This window comes from Rissa tridactyla, chromosome 4 (assembly GCF_028500815.1).
Source record: "Rissa tridactyla isolate bRisTri1 chromosome 4, bRisTri1.patW.cur.20221130, whole genome shotgun sequence".
Classification (NCBI taxonomy): domain Eukaryota; kingdom Metazoa; phylum Chordata; class Aves; order Charadriiformes; family Laridae; genus Rissa; species Rissa tridactyla.
In genome coordinates, this window is record NC_071469.1 from 90,218,089 (window position 1) to 90,240,985 (window position 22,897).

The following is a 22,897-nucleotide window of genomic DNA, read 5'->3' on the forward strand; positions in this document are numbered from 1 at the left end:
GAAATGAGTACAGAAGTCTTTTTACCATTCATAATGAGCATGTGAAAAGGGACAGTTCGTGCTCCATTCTTCCCAAAAACTGTTCTGGCTTCCAGCAATGCTGGGGCTTAGATCTGTGCGGCAGCTGGTTTCTCTAGAATGGTTCATTTTTCTTCTTTGGAAATTTGATAAATATTGCCAGAATCCAAGGTCTCTGACGTTCTTTAAACAAACAAACAAACAAAAAAAACCCAAAAAAGTATAATAGTTCAAATTAAATTCCTTTTTTTCATATTTGTTTCTAATGGGATTTTGTTATCTAAAGGCATTTACATAGATATTCCTTTGCTGTAATGACCAAGATACAAACCATTAGAGTTCTAAAGACAGAAGATTTCCTGTGTTTAGCTTTTGATACCATTAGGTGAACTTTCTAAATATAAGTGAAAACATAGAGTCTCATTGTCTCCCAGTCTTAACATTTTTTGATTTGTGTCTGGCATTTTTCTTGTTAGTTGATTATCACTGCTTTGTTCCTTAGCTGTACCACTAAACAAATTACATTATTTACAAGTAAACTGACTTTCATCTGATTTATTCAAAGCCCATTTTCACGTGGCATGTGGAAATGTACTTTTTTGTGTTTGATAATCCTTGTTCTCCCTTGTGCAGCTTGTTCTATTTTAGATCAGGTCAACTAAAAAAAACGAATCAAACTAGAAGGGAAAATATTCCTTGTGGATTTTCCTGTTGCTTTTCACAAATTAAATTAAATTTTATTTACCTGAACAAATATTCTTATTATATCAAATTTTTTTTAGTTTCTAATATCCTTTAAATCTTGAAAGAAAAATATTTTAAATACTCAATTCTATAAGAATAATTCAGAAAGCTCAAGGGAGGATGGACAAAATCCATTTAATTCTTTGATTTTGGGTGGTCTGTTGACCAAAGAATATGATTTTATGTTTTAAGCAGCAATGTTCCAGTAATTTTTTTACTTGGATACGTTTTTAAGAACCTTTCCACTGCTTTTATGCATCTTCATTTTCAAGGACAATCTAAACTCACTGTAATCTCAAATGTCCAAATCTGTTCATTTTTTAAGTTCTGAATATATTTTTGAATCACTGGAAAATGTAATTAGGGTCATTTAGGCTAATCTTGAGATTTGCTGCAACTTGGAAAGCTGGAAGGAAAGGATTAAATCTTCATTACTTTTTTCCTCTTTGAGATGCATTTAAACAACTCTTCCATCTACCAGTTTAGAACAATATTTGTGGCCAGCTTCTGGAAGTCCACACTGGCAATTTAGTGTAGATGGAGGCTACTTTTAACTACCCTCGTGCCCAGCTGTACTCCTAGAAGAGAAGAGAGTGTCTAAACGTGGTAACTGTTGTGATTCCAACAGTGAAGTGTCTAAATTGTTTCTTCCACAGTTGCTGCTGTTGATGGAGCTCAGTTAGAGAAAAACACGACTGAATATGAAAATAGTCGGGTGACATGGCCCAGGTAGCCGTGTAGCCAGGGTTGCATTCCCCAAGGCTTCCTTAGCATGAAGTTAAAAAAAAAAAAGTATGAACTCAAAATGCTCCACGAAAGTCATGCTTTAAGTTAAAACATATAAAATCAACTTTCGTATTAATGATTTGCGGCTACATAGATATTAGCATCTGCATGGACTATTTTGAAGCTTCTGTAGATATGCTTGTGCAAGATGTGGTGAGACACTGAGAGAGGGCTGTAGACTTACTCATGCAGTGTGGATCCTTCTATCAGCCTTTTCTGACGCCAACAGTAGGAAGACAAAAAGAAGTGCAGGTGTGTTTACATCGTGCAAAGAAATAAATAGGATGCTGCGTAGGCAACCCTCAGTCACACCACGAGTTTTTCTTTGGATACTCCCAAAAATTAAGTCCTCAACTTTCACTGACTTTTTAGGGGTGTTTGGCTTCTTATTGTGGGAGACACATCAGAAAATCTCACCTCCTGTGTGGCAATTCCTAACTCTGTATTTTTGCTTCCATTTCAAATAAATGAAAGCTGTTGATATGTTGAATGTACACTGATTAAGAATGTCTTAATTCCATTTCAAAGCAGTCCAGATACTGTCTTTAATTTCATGGAACTCAGCCATATTAGAAATCTGTACACAACAGTGTCGCATTTCTGTAGAAAAACTAGAAAGTGAAACATGAAATAGCTCTTCATGTCCACAAAAATGTTATACTCAGATTAAATGCATCATCAGCCATTCAACCATATGATTCCTTGTTAGACATGCCATTTTATGCAAGTCTTGATACTTAAGAGAAATGTCATCTTAGTCCATGGCCATCATTGTGCGTAATTGGTATCTTTTAAGAAACTAACGACCTGATTGGCAGTCTCATTTGAGTAGTTGGATCTCTAAATGACATCATTGTTCCTACGGGAACTTTTGGACCAAGACTGAAAGCCAGTTTTCAAATTTCTTGGCCGTGTGTTTCTGCAGAGGGCTTATAATTTGATTTACAGTAATAATTCTAACACGATTCTGCATGGCTTTCAGTGTACAGAAGTACAGTGTACATAAAATTCCAGTGTACAGAAGTATATAAAGTATTTCTATAATATTTCTTTTGAAACTATTTTTTTTAAATAACGGTAGCAATATGGTCATTTATGCTGATAGCACTAAAATCCAATTGAACATCTACATCTTCTGGTAACAGTCCCTTGCATTACAGATTCTAGTTCTCAGACAATAGACCCCATTGTATTCTATGGCATTCTGTAACTCACGAAATAGAACTACTTTTGTTAGTCTGTTTTGCACTTGTTGAATCTTAAAACAGCAGCGCTATTGCCTGACCGAAGACTGCTATTAGAAGCTTTGTATGCAGTCTAAGGCCAGGATATGAAGACATGACCAGTCCTGGAATGATTCATACGTTTCCAATTGCAGAATGCTCCAAGAGGAATCTGTGCTTTTTAGCGTTGCTGATCAAAGTTCCAGTCCCACAGACCTCAACTAACTAGAAAGATCTTATTTACATTTCAGTCTCATTGAAGATCACTTGTTAAAGTTCTCAGTCTTGCCCTAGATTATCAAAATCAGGATTCAATGCCAAGCTTTCACTTTCTTTCCGTATGGAAGTAGCCATCCTTCAGTCTCTGTTTTAGTGGCTTTTCCATACGTGAGTAATGCTGTTTCATTCGTATGTTTGTCATAGTGTATTCACAGCCGCACCACTTGTGGGAGCCTTAGGAATTTGAAATTATCTCTATCCCAAATGGCTCTAAAGGCACCTAAAGGTTTAAAATGTTCAGCCTCAGGAGGAATGGCCAATTCAGTTCAGTGACAAAAACGGGAGCCGAGCACTTTCATAAAGCTGCTCCCAAGGGTTGTGGGACAGAGCCCTTTATGTCTTGGTTTATGCATTCATTCTGCTTTCGGCTGCAAGGTTTTACAACATAAATTAAGACAAGTTTTATTTCAGAATTAACATATGCTACAGAAATCTTCCATTTCAAAACCAAAGCTGTCTGGAGATCATGGGAATTTTGGATTATTTCAAAGGCATAATACTGTCAAATTTATAAAAGTCATATATTCCCAGTGGATATGTTGTGACCACTTTTCCGTTCGCTATTCTTTTTTGTGTTGTATTTTTTTATGGTATGCGTGTTAACAAGCTTCAGTCTATGACCTTGACATTCACTTATTTTTCTTTTGAGGTCTTCATAAATCACCAAAAGATTTTGTTTAAATCATTATAAATAAACCGAGCAGAGAATAAGTCATTGGAATGGACAGAAGCAATTTCCTTTCTCTCTATTTGTGCGTAATAGTTGACTGGCCCATAAGCCATACAAAGATAGCGAAACATTAGCATGGCAGAGAAAATGCAGCCATAGCTGCGTCTGACAAAATAACAGTACATTCATAATGCTGTTGGCTTCTTAATTTCAAAAGGCAGATTTTAATATTACTGACTTCAGAGAAAGATAAGAAGGGCAGTGCATAAGACATTATCAGTCCAGTGTGGAAATAATGCATTCAAAATTAAAGACAGCAGTTTAATTAAGTGCATGAAAGGCTGGCTTTTATGATCATATTTCAAATACTCGAATGTCTTTTCATCCATTCTGCCGTATGACTTTACTTAATAATATATCAAGAACAAAAAATGTATTGGAGTCTTTCTGCAAATTCAATTAGTACAATAAAAAGTGAAAAATAATTTCTTTTTCATTAAAAAGAACTCAACCCTAACCCTTCTGATGACAGAGTGCGAGATGAGGAGGGAGGAAAGCTAAAGAACTATGAAAATTCCGCCTTTGTTATGCATTTATGTGTGCATGAAACAGATGAAGTGCCACCATTAGTAACATTTGTTACTGAAAGGACTAATGGCATTCTGCTACAGTTAGTGGTTTATCAGATCCAGACCACGGGGTATTTACTTCTCCCTTAGAACGCACGCACAGTGCAGCAATAATTCCATAGTTTATTGGGCTGCTATAGGCAGGGTAATTATGCTAAAGCGTACCTCTTTCAGTGCTAAACTTAAAATTACCATGACACATTGCACTCGTGCTTTACAGGTTAAGCGCAACCTCTTGAATCCTTTCTACCTGCTAATGGTTTATAGCCAGGGGAGGTGCAGAGATCATAGATCTCGTGTACTAAACCAGAAAAACAAGGAACACAAACAACCCAGAAGTGCATCATTTCAAATGGGAAGTTATTAACTATGGGATACAATGAGGGAAGTAATATGCGGTTAGAAAACGAACGTTGAGATCGGGTAAAAGGGGATGGCAAAGGGATCTGTAATAAGGTATCGAGCTTTAGGCTGAAAGCAGTAGGTTCCTGGCTCAACCATGGCACACGTCTGTAGTGACTGGAAGTTATTACCACTTGTCAGCTCCTCTCTGACCCTGTGAAATGAGGTGCTGGTCTCAGTCCGGCTCCCAGTGGGCAGACATCTCCGTTACAAACACTTCCAGCGCCATGGCTGGTTTGTCAGTCACAGCCCTGACGCAAAGGTTTGTAGCGGTACCGTGGTGAATAAACATCCTCACCTCTGAAGCTGGTTCTTTCAGGTCAGGGCTGAGGCAGGCTGGCAAATAATTTGAGAAAGCTTGAAACTCCACTGCTAACAAAGGGTGGCTCTGGGTAAATCAAAGATCTCATTTTCCAGAGTTGGATGTTGACAGGTTTCACGTCTGCTGACGTAACTAAATGTGGCCTCAAGGGTTGTTGGGGAATGATCTGGTCCTGTTCTGTTTATGGGCACCCACCGTGCAAACCGATTCCTTTCTGCTGTCGTTTTACCTCTTGCTTGTCTTGTTCTTGATTCTTTTAATACCATCCTGTCTATCTAGGGGATGCTTCCTACTATGTTTCTCTCCGTATGAGCAGATTCTTTTCCAGATACCTATTCATGTCCTAATCTCATTTTAACTTCAAAATATTCCTCTCGCAGAGGTTTACTTAGAATAATTATCCATACTGTAGTGAATCAGAAAATACAGCAGTGAATTTACAATAGTGACTTATCAGTTTGTTTAAAGCAATAATTTTCATATAACAGAGGTAGGAACTATAAAAATATTTCTTTTTTCCAAGCATGCAGGTACAAATAAGAGCAAGTGTTTATGGAAGTATGATTTAATAAACATATGTTTGCTTTTTTTCATATAGGTAACCCTCCTGCTACAGGTACAGGAACTTTACACATCACTTTGGAGGATGTCAATGACAACGTCCCATCCCTTTATCCAACACTGGCAAAAGTTTGTGAAGATGCAAAAGATCTCAGGGTAGTGGTACTAGGAGCGTCAGACAAAGACCTTCATCCCAACACAGATCCATTCAAATTTGAACTGAGTAAGCAATCTGGCCCAGAAAAATTGTGGAGAATCACCAAGCTTAACAGTAAGTCTATTAATTTTTTTTTCTTACGCATTTAGTCCTCCCACCTCTCCACCCCAGTCTGCTCACCCTCAGGCTGCCCATTACGTGAATTCAGGAGCACTTGTGCATGGAAGTCTTGCGGGATGGACCCATCGCTGCTGCTGTCTGGGTTGGGACCAGCTGCCTGGTGGGACACACTGATTGTCTGCATTTTCTCTGAAATCTGAACTTTTTTCCTCCTCTTCTTACGTTGGCCAAACTTTTCTCTTTTAGCTTTGCGTTAAAGAAAGGCTTCTAATGACTTACAGTTTTGTAAAGTTTACCATATTTCATGGCATGGAATTTGTTTGCATGAGATGCACAAGGCTTTGGATAGGACAGCATGAAACTTCTGCATGGGCTTTAGCAACGTACTTAAAAACTTCCTGATTTTAAGTATTCGAACTCTTCACAAATAAAATACCCACATGCACTGGGACCGAACACTATTGGTAAGAGGATCAAAACATACGCTGTGCAATTGCAGAAGGTTCGTATTGTGGGCAAATTGTGGGCACAAAGTACTACATTTCTTTTTAATGGAGATTATTTCTATTTGTTTTCCAGCATGTATTATTTATCTCTGTCACAATCGAATCTTTCAGCAGTTCATTTCGTATTCTTAGAAAAAACTAACGATGGATGTGATAACTGTACCTGCCTGCAGGCTGTCACGGACAATGTGCAGGAGTAATTTTCTTTGCTGTACTCCAAACATCAAACCACCACTCTGTTAAACCCCCGAAAAGAGTCAGCACGCTCACCTGGGTATCAGTAGCTGTTGTGACCCACTGCTGCTCAGGAGGAGCAGATCTGTGGATTTGAAGGGGGACATTACCTCCCTTTGCTGCTTTCTCAGGCAAACAGCTTTGCCTGTACTTCCTTGCAAGAAGGGTTATTTTCTTTGGCAAATAGCTATATTCTTCCCTATTGTGTTTCCCTGGGGATGAGATGCCTTAGCATTTCATTAATACGTTAGCTTCCACAGGCAAATTGTGCCAATAATTTGCAGACCAAATAATGTATTTAAACAAAAGGGGGTCTTAAAAGTCTTTCTTTCGGTGGGGTTTGGCAAACGTTTGCAGTTAGCTCTCAGCCCGTGAAAGAATTTCTGTACTGCCTCTTCTTACCTCCAGTTCAATTCTTTAATCTTTTCCTTAGAGTATTCTCATTTTGTTCTTAATTTCCATGAGTAACTGCGGCATATCTGATATTGTTTGCAGATTCCTCTTCCCTTTCAAACCACCGCTATTTGGCTAATTCTCACCTTCTCCTATGCAGATACTCATGCCCAGGTCGTCCTGCTTCAAAACCTGAAAAAGGCCAATTACAACATCCCAATCTCAGTGACAGATTCTGGAAAACCGCCTCTGACTAACAACACAGAACTGAAATTACAAGTGTGTTCCTGCAAGAAATCCAAAATGGACTGCAGTGCAACCGATGCCCTTCATATCAGCATCACCCTCATCCTTCTTTCACTCTTCAGTTTATTTTGTAAGTCTTTTCTGAAACTGTAAGTAATGAATATTATTTAGCTGCTCATTTGTATGCTGCATAAGAAAATCTACCACGGGAGAAGTTAAATTCATACACTGAAACCATAATGCAGTAAGTTTCGTGGTTTTCTTTCTTCCCCGAGAAAGCGTAGCTATAAGAAAGAGGGAGGGGTTTTTCGTAGTCAAAAAATAGCAACGAATGCCTGGTTGTCAAATTAAGAAATAGAAGCAATAATTTTAAGAAGAATCAAAGAGAATTAGAGCTAGCATATGATAAACTAAAAAGTACCAGCTGTAGTAGCAGATTTGTGCGACGCTTTCTTTCATCTCTCCCCACTTGAATTCAATTCAAAAACAGAAACAGGAGATTAAAGGTGTTCTTGTAACAATAGCTCTTCTGGGTCACCATGAAAATAAGTACTGTCTGCTTCAATCTGTTCCTCTGTGTAAAGTGCGCAAGCAACTGGAACATGAGGAACTTACTCAACATTCTGGGCTTAGAGCCACCCAGAATTGATAATCAAGTTGCAAGTCTGGGTTGGAGGGCAGAGAGGACTGATACATAAAGAAGCTTCTGCTGCTTCTGGGAAAACTTTCTAACAGACACTTCGAAAATACCTAATTTGAATTGGAAGGAGTAAAAAAAATCCCAGAGTGACTGAAGAGTAGAAATTCAAAGCCATGGAATCCCACCATCTAACCTAGATGTGTCCCTGGCTTGTCCTGCGACAGATTCCAGCAACTTTGTGATGCAGTGTTATTTTGAGTTCCTTATCTGTTAAAAAGGAATAGCTGTATGCTGTGTGATAGTAAATCTGTTACTCAACAATTATAACCTTCATCTTATGTTAGTAAAATACATTGTATGGTGAATTAATACCTGAGTCATGTAGAAAGGCCTTATATTCTTGATGAGATAAAAATCTACCATGAGGCAGAGATAGAGGTCAAGGCAGAGATAGTTTACACATCTAAGGCTTGGTGTATGCTTGATTACACATCTTGTCAGTTTTTTTCTTATACTATATTACTTTTATCCCAAAAGGTTAGCATGAAGGTCACTGGGGGAGAATTAGAACTAGCTAATGTTTGTGATGCTCTTTGAAGATGAAAAGGACTATATAAATGCTAAGTGCAAATTCACGTTCTTTGTTCCAGTCAGTGACATCTGAAGGATCTTCATTGGCCTTGGTTCAGTTATTCTGGGTGTAGTCTGCTGGAACCAAATGCAGACTTCAGCTGTTAGAAGTAATATGTTAAAAATATTTGACAGTATGTGACACTATCGCATCAGTGATATAAATATGCAGCCCATTGATTCAAATGTATTCTTGTTACCACTTCATAAATGTTGCTGGTGCTATACTAGGCGTGACTTTCACCACTGAAATTACTTTCATATCTGACATGATTTGCACTTAAACTTTATTTACATTAACGCATCTGCTCAGAATACAATGAGGCAGAGAAAAGCTTTTTGCTTTTGAAAGTAACCGTGTTGCTTTTTCCTAGCCCCCAAAGAAGTCTGATAATTTTCCTTACATTGAATTCTAAAAGGCAGTTCTAGGTGTTGGATGGCTCTTCTTGAGTTGCTCTTCTTGGCTACAGACCTTCTCCAGCTCAACTGTGGGCAGAATACAGGCCCCTGGCATCTGAATGGTGCGTGGTGCCACCACAGAGGGATTCCCCCTCCTACTGTGCAAGAATAAACAGCACTGAATTGTCTTTACACCATGAAACAATACAGACATGCCTAGAGCCTTTCTGCAACCTGACATTCCTTCAGAGTACTATAATAAGCATGGAGAGAGTTGTAATTTTAAACAAAGAGTGGAGTAATATTACACACATAATCTGCCAGCAGTACGGTGTTCCGCTCTGTTTTCTGAGCAGTAAAACCACAACAAAAGGCAATAGTGAGTGAGGTGAAAGGAAGGGGAGGGAAAGATCTCTTGGGACAGAGGCTGTGTTATACACAGTTGTTGTGAGTGAGAGCATGAGTTCCACAAATGGACTTCAGCATAAAGAGACCTAATCCTCAACACAGCACCCTATTTTGGGGCTAAAATTTGCTACTCGTCATTTGTGTGGTTTGGGTTCACCCAGTCCCACAGAGCGAGGCTGGTATTCCACGGCTGGTCCAGCCAGCCAGCATAGCAACTTTCACAACCATTTTCCTCAGGTGTAAATGACTACACGGAGACATAAAAAGAATGAGTCCAGGAGCCAGTTAAAATAATGTGGTTCTGTATTTGAACTTCTCTAAAATGTGCTGGTATCATTGCATTCCCAATTCATTTTCACACATAAGTTTTTTTATAACTGCGATTAGTTCCATTGCAGTGTTTTGTATAGCCCAAATATTTATCAGAGTAATCAAAGCTTACGATGCCATAAAAACAAAGAGAACTTTAGTGCTTATTGAACAGATGAAATATCCCATTTCTAGTGGCAAGTTATGGGTTTAATTTTTGCAAAAGCCCTTACGTGGCTCACTTTGCTCCCAATGTTTATGTTTTATGAAGCTCTTGTTCCTAGGAGGTAAATCCTTCAGTCAAATGAACTTTGTTATTCATGCCAAAGTATTTGTTTTTGTATTTGACATCTGGTGTGAGGATAGATAGCCCTGTGAAAGAGCCGTTCATGGTAAAAATGCCCTGCATGAGTCTCCTGCCCATACAAAACATCTTGGTATTATCATTTAAACGGTGCAATTACTATCCGTACTTAGAATATGTGCCTCCTTTGTAAATCATGGAAGAAGTCATATGTGGTAGATTTCTGAAGTATCTGAGCATAGAACTGAAGAACCTGATTAAAACTGTAATGCATGCAAAAGGCAGCGGGTTTGCCTTTTCCGTAGCTGCCCTGCTGTGTTCAATATATTGAGGGATAATGGGATACAGACCAACGAGTTGCCCAGAAGCCCTTGGAAAGGTAGATATACTTGGAACAAGAGAAATGTAGGAGTTCTTGTCAGCCAGAAACAGAAAACACAGGATGCCGAAGTATGCGGTCAGGTTGCTGGTTCTCCACAACAAAACAGTAAGGTGTTTGGTGGAATTAAAAGACAGTAAATACTGAGTTGATTGAAGAAAGGAACATCTTTGCGTATTTTGTACTTAACCTAGCTTATTACCACTGGCAGTTGCTGAAGTCAGGCTGGAAAGATGAGTAGTGGGCAGGTACAGGACTTTCTGAAGTTATAATAGTTAATGGTAATAAATATTGAAAAGAATACTAAGTAAGTCTTATCTGTTATTAATGCAGACACCATGTTTAAGATGACATCTAGTGTAGTGGCATCGTGTCAGCTTTTCCTAGCCACTACTGGAGATAAGATAGGACCAAAACTCTCAGATATAATTTAGAATTTAGTAATTCAGATTGAGGAAAAAGAAAAAGTGGGAGAAAGAGAAAGTGTGTTATGCAGCATGTCTGGTGCTGGCTCGGAGATTGTCCATGGTGTCCCTTACTGCTGTATTGTCTCAGTCATCTCATGTTTTCAACCGACACAGCTAAAATAGCTCTGTTCAGAATGAATGTAACCAAAGTGATGCACTCAACAACATTAGGATTATAAACAAGTTCCCTCTGGAAGGCTCCTGAACATTTTTAGTATCTACAACATTCCATAAGGATGAGGGACAGAGAGAGAGGGATAAAACGTGCCCCTTATTGCAGCCTACAAATTGGTAGCTGATATTTCATTTAGGTATTGGTTGAACAATATCTAAAAGGGAGAATAGGTGTCCTTGAAAATTTTGCTTAAGTATCATCAATTGCACAACAAATCATTGTAAATACGTTTAACAAACATTTAACAGCAATCTCTTCTCAAGATGTATTGAGGTCGGTAAAGCCATTTTTTGCCCACCAGCAATGACACGGTGGAACTTGATGAGAACAAGCCAAATCAAAAGCATACATCAAACAACTTTCGGGACTTAAGTTACATACAGGTGACGAGAAAACAAAACTAGCTAAAACAGTAAAAGGTCAAGATAAATTTGTGTTTATTGTCATAATGAACTTAGCAACAAAAACTGCCGTAGGCCCCCTATGGCAAACTGAGAAAGAACTGCTCTAGCTGCCAGGACAAGGCTTTATATCAATCAATTACAAATTATTTATATCATTATTATTAGTTAAAGGAGCATTTGAATTCTGGACTTCGAATTTGACAATAATTATTTCACTTAATTGCATAATCATAGAACGCTAATTGCATTTCATATTTCCTTTTATATTCTGCCAACAGAAAAGACCAAGTTAGATTCAAATGTGTTGAATTAAGGGACTAAAATAAGAACCAAAGGCACAATAGTCATGTCCTGAACAAGCAGAATTCAGAGCAGTTCCATTAGTAGCTCAGTCACGCTAGCAATAATGCTTTACTTTAATTTCATTGTTAGCAAAAGACTGGACTTTACACACTTCATCTTGAAAAAAGAATTTGATATCTTAGTTGACTGTCAACCATTGATAAGAAACTTTTTTTTGTTAACCTAGCCAGCGGACTACGAAGTTGTAAGTTGACTTGAGCTTAAATAAGTATTCCATTATTATAAACAGAAAGTAAGGTGAGAGACTTGGGGGGAAATACCGCTATGAAGAAATTAAATAAGCTGGAGGTCTCTACATGGAAATTAATTTGTTAAACAGGGTGAAAAGCCTCAGGTGTGTTGAAAAACAGAGACTTGCACAGATGTCTGTACTGCGATTGCAAAGAAGCCTTAGAGATACCCTTGAATTAAGATTCCTATTAATTTCCACTAACTTTTCCTGTTTTGAAAATTATGTATGAGGTGTTAAACCATCACAAAAATTCAAATTATATTAAACTGGTGGAATTGAATTTACCTGAACATAGACAGCCAGCGTTAACTGGTGGTGTTATCTTTCACCAAGTTCATTTTTCAAAGCAACAGAAGCATCTGTATCTCTTGTATATCCCATGTTATTTGTGCAGGAACAGCAAATGTCTGAAGACTGAGGCAATGCATTCTTGAATGGCATAAGACTAAGACAAATCATAGCAGGTTTCAAATGGAAAAGACCTTTAAGGTCATTGCTCTTTCCATTACAAGTGCAGATTTGTTACCTGCAAATTCACAGTTTTCAGCCTTTACTGTGAGTTACTTGACTTAGTTTTAGACAATCATGTTCTATATATTTTTTAGGGCTCAACTACTATTTAGTTTTTACGGTAGGATTTTTTTTTCCCCCAAGAAAAAAACCAAAAAGTTCATCCCTGTTCTGTATAGTTTCAAAGAGAAAGCTTCAGAGGAACCATTCCCAATAGGTGAATTTGCTAAAAACAATACTTTTTGGTGGTTTTTTTTTTTTTTGTTAACCTTTTAGGTTGTTTTAGCATGTTTTAATCTTCTATAGTAACTTTATACTTTAAAAAAAATAAAAAATTTGGTTTAATTAACAAGACTAGGAAATTTTGCAAGATAAAGTTTCCCATTTCTGAGAAGTTAAATATTCCTATATTGGCTAGAATTTCAAAAACTACCAAGATGGGGAGAGTTTTGCTGTGAAAGGCAGTTTGTTGGGGTGTTTCTCTGTACTACTTTAAGTTACGTTCTTGCATTGGAGCACACACCATGTGCGTACTCAAATTAGCAGCTAAATTATGCTGCCCGAGTAATGGGAAATTACTGACGTTCAGTGACTTCCAATGATATGAATCTCACCTCTTAAAACCAATAACAGCAGGAGCAATATCCACTATTACTCTAATTATTTTTATTACAGATGGTTTTGTCCATATTAACACCATTATTATTACTGAGAAATTATCAGTGAATATAGATGCTTTCTCAAACGCGTTTACCAGAAAAATACCATTGTTATTTGTCTCCTTAAAGATTTTGGTTGATCAGACTGTAGTAAGGAAAGACTGGTTGGGGGGTTAAGGGACTGTATTCAATTTGAGAGAGTCTTTGGTCGAATCTCACTTTCAACCGCTGCGCCCAGGCTTCTGATTTCTCTGCAGGTGTGCTCAGTCCTGCAATGTGTTGTGCAGTTGGCTTTGGGAGCCCACCTAAAGTTAATGGAGCTTGAAATGGCACAGAAGTCCATATGTATGTACATAATTGGAGACGGGATGTTTATATACCTAGCCACATAGACATGACAAATAGGAATACCCTCAAATTGTACATCAGTATATTTAAAATGTACTTAATGACATTTTATTGACTCAATTAGGTGGGAAATGGCATTTTACGCACATTTTAAACCATCCAAACACGTTCCAGAAGTATAGACATGAAAAAATGTGACAGTTTAGAAGATACCTGTCTGGAATGCAGAAGAGAAATGTTACTAGCAAATACAGCTCCTTCCCTAAGAGCTGTAATATTGTTCCTGATGGTCATTCTGTAGACGTGAAATGAACATTTAAAGAGAGTGGCTGGATAGACTATTCAGTGTTGCGAATTCAAATGAACATTTGATGTTTTCATTTTCTCAACAGTTCTCAGCAGTAACTGTTGATAGATAATATTTTGTATTTCTTTTCTGAACAACCTCTTAAAGTCACATAAATATATAACTTCAGACAGTTATCATCTTAATTGTTCTGGAGTGGACTGTGACTGAAAACTAGAACTGAATAAATGACCAGTTGAAATATTTTTTTCTGTCAATAATGGCCACTATACACCCTGGGAATTTTCTTTCTTTTAACTATATCTGTCTTTGGATATTTCCCTACTCCAAATACCTCAAAATGTGCTCTCCATGCAGACAGCTCACTATTCAGTTTTAGATATGATGTGTGTTGGATGAACAGGGGAATTTGTTGTACCTGAGGGTTAGGTGATGTTGCTTTTGCTTCTAGGCTGCCGAGACTTACAAAGTCCTTTAAAACGCCATTGATGTTTGGAGTATTTCAGAGTACATCTTAAACCCCAACACCTAATTCGTTTATGTCACTGGTTAGTACTTATGTGAGCTGTCATGTTTACGAGTTTTCTTAAAAAATTTTGAAATAGTCAGGTTGATATCAACATAGCCAAACCTGGCAGTTTTCTAATTTGATTTCTCCTTTTCCATGGCTTCTAAGCATAATACTTTCCTCTCATTTTTATTCTTACTTAATAAGAGGTTTTTCAGATGATTCTTTCAGTATTTCAAGCTGGGATTAGTGTATACCTACAGATGTGAATGTGGTTGGACTCCTTATGTTCATGTTCTACTTATTAAAACTGATAGTAAACTAAGCTGTACTGCTGTGGAAGATGAGATCTGACTGCTTAAGCAGTTCTGCGCTGCTTTGGAAGGCTGGCTAGCTGTTACATTTGAGGCATTTCATTTTCAGCATAAATATGAAAAATTAGGAGAGTATTTCAAAACTGTACTTACTCATTTCACTTGCTGAACGTCTTCAACTGTTCATCTAAATTTATCAGATTAGAGCATGAGAAAATACACTCCCAGACTGCAGGCAGGCACTTCTGCAATTGTTTTGTTTTGAAAGAACTGGAAAAGAAAGGAAATATTTATTTCCTATTGGTCAAATGAAGGTGACATTGCTTTGGCAAAGTAGCCAGCTAAAATTCATGTCAATTTAAAAAAAAAAAAAAAATCTAGGACATCTCCACTGCTTCACCCTAGAAACTACCACACCCGCCTCCCAGTAAGATACATCATACCCCTAGTGAGCAGGAATTTTAATAGAAGATGCTTTATTTGATAAGCGTAGTGCTGCACTGCAGCGGGTAGTACATGTTGGTGAATTTCTAAGCAAAGATAATGAGTCTTTTAGTTGATCCGAGGAGCTTTTCTCTCAGATGGTGCTTCTTATAGGCACATACGCTTTGCACTTCCTCAGAACAGCCCATTACATCGGAGCGTATGTGGGTACATGACAAGGAAGAGGTGAAGCAGAAACAAGGATTCAACAGGGAGCAAGGCCCTTGCCAGAAGTCAGAGGAGTAAGAGCACTTTGGCATAGATCCGCACTGTTTCGGGTCTGCCAGTATAGTCTTACGATAAATAAGCATAAGACACGCTCTTGAAAATATCACCTGCTGGTGTCAAACAGCTCCCCTTTGAAAAGAATTTCAGCCTGAGCACCTTATCCCCCTGCGCAAGCTGATTAGTTTGGATTGGCATGTTTCTCCACTGTCTTGCCAATTTTGGCCAATTGTATAGCACGTGCTGGAATTTTAGCTCCTGAAGTTAAATATTGACATTGATATACGAGAGCCTACTGGAGCTTTGAGAAGAATTATGAGATGCTCATTTCACAAACACAGTACTAATGCAAACTGTGTTTTTCCTATCATTAAGAACTTGGAAATCATTTTCTCATATAAATGGGAAACAAATTATATACAATGTTATAAACTGCAAATTTTCAGGATAAACTCATTTACTTCTCTCTTCCTTATAAGCTTTTCCACAGTGTATTACTTGTTCAGAGAGATCGCTAATTTGCTCTACTCGCAAGCATACCTGCTGATACTAAACCCAAATTTCTTAATTGCAGGAATAAGGACACGCGGTATCTGTCAGAGGAGATAGCTGTTTCAGGCTTTCAAATTCAGAGAGACTGGGGGTGAAAAGCTTCCCTTCTTTTTTTGAGAACACAATACCAGGGTACTCGAAACCCAGTGATCACTGGATTTTGGCACTTGCAGCAAAGCCTAGACAGCGCTTTGGACCTCTGACGGCGTCACAGAAGAGCGTTAGCTATTAAATCATTATTTTACACAAGAGTGCAAAATGTTATCATTTATAGGGATATGGTGCAAACAGTTACATTTTTGGTGTTGAAAACTACCCATGACAAGTCAACTAGTGATGTACATGAAAACCATTTACTTTCTTCTAAGTTCTACGTGAGGGCTAAACTAAGAACTCTGTATCTAATTAATGTCCTTTTATAGATGGTAAATCCAGGAAAGACGTACCTGGATGTTGATTAGCTGCCTAATCAGAAACACGGTTCTGATCTCTTCTACCGTTTTCGCGTTACCTCTTGAACATTACTGAGGTTTCAATAAAGTCCATGATGTAATGTAGACTTTTAATTATGTGAAGATTAATGTAATATTTCTGATGAGAGGGTAATTGAATGAAATCTGAAAGAAATGGAGCATGCATGAGTTGAACTTCAAATTCCAGCTGTGTTAACTCTCTTCTCTATCTTAAATGGGAATTAGAGGATGAATGCACTTGGGTGAAGTTCATTCCTGTACAGAGGTTCAGCAGGAAACTTAAATGCCTTTAATTTTTACGAGGTTTTAACTGCAATGTAGGAAGGATAGTCTGTGTAATGGGGGCTGATTTTGGTCTCCTAAGGAATATATCTTTCAAAGGCTTCGAATTACTCAGTTTAGACCGGTTTCTTTAAAATAAGCAGGGAATTGAATCACTAATATGTAAATATGTTCAGAGAAAGCTAAGGCTGCAACGGGGAAAGCTAGAGTGCCTGGGAAATGCCAAAGCATTTTCTGAGAACAGAAGTCATTTTGCAAACGAGATTATTTATTGGCTGATTAGAAGGGTTCTGCTGGAATTATGTGCTCTTGGTAACCTGAAACATAGCGAATGAGGTTACATGCTACCAGTTGCCTTTTTCCTAGGGTGGGGCATTATGAAAACTTTGTCTTAAAAAGTTACGTGCATTTTTTCTCCATTTTCTTCTATCATGTGGATCACCATAAGGAATAAACCTTAAATTAGCCCCCTGTGAAATAGACAGGTAGCTATGGTCATTAAAGAAGCCGATATTATAAACACTTAGTCTGTATTAGGTGGCTTGCTCCTTTTCTGAGCCAATTCGACATCCGAAACCCCATGAGTAGATGACAACTCAGACCTGTCCTGCGGAGTTTGCCACCATCCTCAACTCTTTCCAAATGCAGTCAACATCAATAGACATTTAAGTTTCTACATCACGAATCTCCCTACCCTAAACTGCATACTTAGACCTATATTCCTATAGCATTATTACACTCCATGCTATTACTACGTTAGATCCAGATAAACGTGTACAATGTCAGTTTTCTTGACTAGCAAAAGCAAACACCATTTTGCAACACCAAAGTACCAATGCCAACAGGCACCATTTGTTTCTAACGAGCTGTGCTTTCTTACCTGAGACCCATTAACCACAACAGTAATAATTCAGACAGCAAGCACATAAAAATAACCCTGCTTATTTCACTGCTGTCTCACTATTTGACTGCTACCTTAAAAGGAATGTGGCTGGATGTGTCTCTCAAGTGTCGAAGAGGTAGAGCAGAGGAGAACTGTGAGATAAAAATGGTGAAGATCACATTAGAGACTTCAGTGAGAGTGATTTCTGAGAAAGAAATTATAGATAGCTATGCTAGCTTTATGCTGCTTGTGCATTCCCCGGGTACCTTAAGGGCTGACCACGTAAGAGAACGATGCACACACTGCCTTTGTGGCTTTCATGCCGGCAGCCACATGCAGCAAATTACTTCTTGTAGGTAGACAGAAATCACGTTTAAAGCAACACATGGTGTGTAATAATTCCTGAGTGCTGAGACCAGCTATGGAGACAGCGTTGTTCTTAACAGCCAATACAAAGAAAACAATTACTAGGCATAATGATCATTAGTGTACAGAACGAAACCTGCCAGGCACAGGCTCACCAGGGCATTAACTTCCTAAAAGAGATAGCACGGATCAACAAATGTGCTCCCTACACACATTATTTGCACATTTTATGTTTGCAGTATTCCTTAAATACTAATATCTTTTATGTGCTGTCGCCAGCTGCAAGCTTTACATCATGCATGGTATAAAATACATAAGAATGGGTCCAAAAAAAAAAAAAAAAAAAAAAAAAACACCAAAACCACATCAACACAACCCCATTGAAGTCAGTGGATAAACACCGCAAGTCAGTAGTCTTCAGATTAGATGTTTAAATAACAAGCAGTCCCTAATAATTTGGCAGTGTGTGTGTGTGTGTGTTTCTGGAACTTTCATTTGGTCCTTCTTTATGGGGAGAATAAAGAAAAAAAAAATAAGAAAAGGGAAAAACAGACAGACAAGAAAACTACAATTCCTATACAGAAAAAAATAATGAACATTGTAAATCCAGTTGGGAGAACAGAGAGATTTTAAATATGGACCAGATGCTTATCAGATCCCCAAAGAATTTATAACAAATTGTTATAACACACTTTATAACAAATCAGCAACACTGTTGATTTCAGTGGATCTGCTCACATTCATCATTGAGTTTTCTGCACAATACTTTGATTGTTCTTGATTTCTGTAGATTTTATATTAAGGGAGTTACTGGCCAGAATGCTCGTCCAATACCACCTTATATGACTATATCAGAATATTTTTAGAAAGTAAATTTGATAAACTATGTTATTAAACACAGAAACTAAAAGTTGGACTAACTTCTCTGTTGGACATAAGCAATTGTGTATCAACTTTGTGTGCAACAGAAAGAACGAAGACAGATTTGATCTCCAGTGTTCTTACTGGAACGACCAAAGCTTATCATCTACTGAAATTTTACAGACCATAATTTTGAATGTTAAATCTGATTTTAAAAGCCAAAAACTAGTCCTTTAGCAATCCACCTTTACAAAAGGGTCAAAAGTCATCATTAATGAGCAGAGGGGTATATACTATCCTTCCAATGTCTGGAATAAGATAATTCTTTTAACACAATTTCAGTTAAGGCTGGTGAAAGGGCTGAACTGAATTCATAGTAGTCTTGGCACCCTGTGCCAATGCCAAGATTTCTGTAGATGTGTCAGCAAAAGCAGATGTTAAGGAGACAGCATTTTATGGATGCTCGCAGGGAGCTCCTCCTATTACATGAGAAAGCCTGGGGAAAAGCCCAACCAGGTTTCTTTGAAAACATGTCAATGAAAGCTGCCATCATGGACTATGAATGAGAGGAAACACAGGTCAAGTAGGGCTAATCCAGGAAAACATGTGCAATAGGGAAGGGGCCGTGAAGGAGTCAGAGTAACAGAGGTTTTTGTCAAGGTGGCAGACTAGGGGAAATGCTGTGTACAGCTAAAGACTGGCAGGATACGAGCACGGTAGCTTGAATGTTGCAAAGCTGCTAACTGAGGAGAGCCTGGGTAGGAGATTTAGCTGTTTGAATGGCTAGAAAAATCCCTTTGGGATGATGTGTGGGAAAGAGTCATCTAGATTAAGACATAACCTAAATATACAGACCCAGAAAGGAGATTCCATGACAAAAACCTTCTCCAGTTTGTTTCTGTTTTTAGCCTTGAACAGGAGGCAGGATGGTAGTGTTGTCCTGAGCAATCAAAGGAAGAACTAGAAGGGAATGCTTTAGGGGAAACAAAGCTCAGTTTTAGCTGCGCAGAGCTGTCAGCTAAACATGGAAAAGGTATCGAAGCTAGATGTCGACATTTTAACTAAGTGGAAAAGCAGGTAAAGGGAGTAAGATCTCTGAATTGTCATCACTGAACTGACTGCTGAATTTGTATGAATGGTGTCACAGAGAAGGGGAAGAAATTAAAGTGGGGGGAAAAAAGGTTTCCTGTGTTGGAGGGAATGAGACAGAAGGACATGCTGGAAAAGTGGTTAGAGAAATCAAAGTAAAATGACAGGAGGAGATAGTCACAGGAGTCAAGGGAACATCAGATTTCCAGGCATGTGATTAAATGGCTCAAAGGAAGCTGATAGGCATCAGAAAGGCATCAGAAAGGATGAAGTTGAGAAGCAATTCCAGTAGAAAGAAAGTCCAGGCAGGGACTGTAGAGCTCTGAGATGAAAGGGAGAAGAGCTGGGGTGGGGCTGGAAGAGGCAGGTGGGCTAACAGGGAGAATCAAAAGCCTGCTTACATGGTGAGAGAGAGAGGCTAGCCTTCAACAGATAAAAGACTAGCAGAGGGAAAAACATAATCATAATTAAAGCTGAACTAACTAGTTTTAGCACACAGTTTACTCAGAAAAGGCAAGGTGTTATGATAAGGTAGTAACATTCATTATATCTGTCAATATGATGTAAAATATACAAGCTTTTCTTCAGGTCTGCACATAAATCAACATATTGCCCTTTATTTACAAGCTGTTGGTGAAGCAGTCACTAGCTGCTTGAATTTGTGTGATATTTATAAATTTTGTGCTGTCAGATTCCTCTGGTGAAGTTTCAGCCTATGGATTGTACAGAAATTCAGCGCCACAGCTGCTGTTCATTCGTCATATACAAGTGCCTGTCCTTAGCAGGAAGACCTCCAGGGATCTCCTAAAGATTCAGAGTAGCTTTGCCAATTCAAAAGCTAGTGTTATTTCCTTTGAGTCAGGATTGAACAAATGCCCTTTAATGATACTAAGCTTCATTGCGATCTGGAAATGCTATTCTTCAGATGGTCTGAGATCAGAGTCCTGAACTCTTGCTTTTCACTACCCCAGGAGATCAAGTTGTTTATGGAATTTAGTCCCAGCTGGACTCCCCAATCCAAATATATTCAAACTTTGGCAGTCATGATTGCAAATTTCCTATATGTAAGTCTGGATCCTAATTTTATGACCAGACCTTTTCTTTAAACAGCATATTAAAAATCCACGTGCCAAGCAATTCCAGTTTTTATCTTATTTGGAAATCTCAGTGATGCTTCTCACTTCAGCGAGTCCCATCCATCAACCCCTCTATGGATTCTTACACTTGCTTAATTTGCTTTGCTTACCTTTATTGAAGAGAACCGAAGTCATGCTGCAGTGAAAGGACAGGCTGTCGCCTGCTAGCCAGGTGCCTGCCTTGCTGCGTGGCCCATCTGGACAGGCCCCTACATGAAAGACTTTAATATTGAAGTCAATTCAAATAATACCAAGATAATAGCAAGGAAGAACCAGATAAAACAAAATAGCCTTATCAATAATTATATTAAACTTGATTTGCCCCGAAAGAAAAGCAGTTAATTAAAAGCCAGCATTCAATAATGACTGTTACGTTACTATTTATGCTTCGTGTGTCTGTGGTTGTGACAAAACTATTGATGTTGCACCATTTAAATGTACAACTGCAATTATATATTAGACAAATAATTCCTGAGTGTTTGTGAGTTCTGATGTTTGACTTGCGTTTTTGTGTTTTGATACCGCAGTTGTCTCCTCCCAGGATAGAGAGCATAAATCCATCAATGCACTGGTGTGGTTTAACCCCTGCAGGCAGCAGCTCACAGCAGGATGGGGAGGAGAATCAGAAGGGGAAAAGTGAGAAAACTTGTGGGTTGAGATAAAGACAGTTTAATAGGCAAAGCAAAAGCTGCATGCAAAGGAAAACAACACAAGGAATTAATTCACTACTTCCCATCAGCAGGTTGATGTTCAGCCATCTCCAGGAAAGCAGGGCTCCATCACGCATAATGGTTACTTGGGCAGACAAACACCATAACTCCAAATGTCCTCCCACTTCCTCCTTCTTTCCCCCAGCTTTTGTTACTGAGCAAGACGTCACATGGCATGGGACATTGCTTTGGGGTCAGCTGTCCTGGCTGTGTCCCCTCCCCAGCTTCTTGTGCCCCCTCAGCCTACTCGCTGGTGGGGCAGCAGGAGAAACAGAAAGCGCCCTGACGCCATGCTGCGTAAGCACAACTCAGCAATAACTAAAGCATCGGTGTGTTATCGACGCTGTTTTGGTCACAGATTCAAAACATAGCACCATACGAGCTGCTATGAAGAGAATTAACTCCATCCCACCTAAAACCAGTACAACCAGTAAGCCAACACTGTAAGGTCAGATTTTGTATTTGTTTGAGAGAAGCAAAATCAAATTTAGCTATGTGTTTTGCTAATATTATTATGTGTTTTTATTGCAAAGCCAAATATTTGCAATTTACTAGCATCCAAGTGAAACTGGTGGAAAGTGACTAATAGCTATAGCCAATGTTACATTTGCTCCTGATCCCTGTTTTTCTGAATTTCTTTACTACTTTTGTATTATCAGAGTGCCCATCTAAAATAGGTACAATAATTCAAGTTGTGCCACCCTCACTTTATTTAAAAAAAAAAATAAAACCAAAAGTTAGACAGTCCACATAAGATTTATATTTCTGTAGCAACATTAATATGATATGCCAGCTTTTTTATTCCCTGGGATATGCACAAACTATAAGGCACTATAAAGCTGCTATTTTTGAAAAGATATTGTTTGTTTGCTCTTTGCTTGTCAGTGTGTGCACACGCAAGGGAGTGACTCGCTGGCATTTCACTTGCGTTCCTGCGCTAACGCAGATGATCGAGGTGTCCGAGGGGGAGAATCGGGTCCTGGCCTGAGATTTACGCACAGACCTCCGCACTGCATCTTCCTGAATTGCCCTACGAAGGTCTCTGAATGCCCCAGGTGACCCTTTGGGGTTTCCTCTTGGAGATTTCTGTCTTCACAAATAATTGCTTCTGAACCTGGATAATTTATATTTAATTACTGAACGGTGTGCATGCACTCAGTCAGTAATTTTACAGGGGGGAAAAACCAAAAA

At 38.5% G+C, this 22,897-nt stretch overlaps 1 protein-coding gene across 2 annotated transcripts in view; it reads left to right on the plus strand.

Annotated features, from left to right (window-relative positions):
- CDH13 (cadherin 13) overlaps positions 1 to 22,897 on the plus strand; it is a 507,409-nt gene that overhangs the window by 478,807 nt on the left and 5,705 nt on the right. The window contains exons 12-13 of one of the 2 annotated variants that reach the window (XM_054197627.1): positions 5,672 to 5,905; positions 7,205 to 7,443. In XM_054197627.1, the coding sequence (XP_054053602.1) occupies positions 5,672 to 5,905; positions 7,205 to 7,443 (473 nt within the window). Of the gene's footprint in view, positions 1 to 5,671; positions 5,906 to 7,204; positions 7,444 to 22,897 lie in introns of those variants that run through there. The other variant, XM_054197628.1, reaches the window with a different exon arrangement.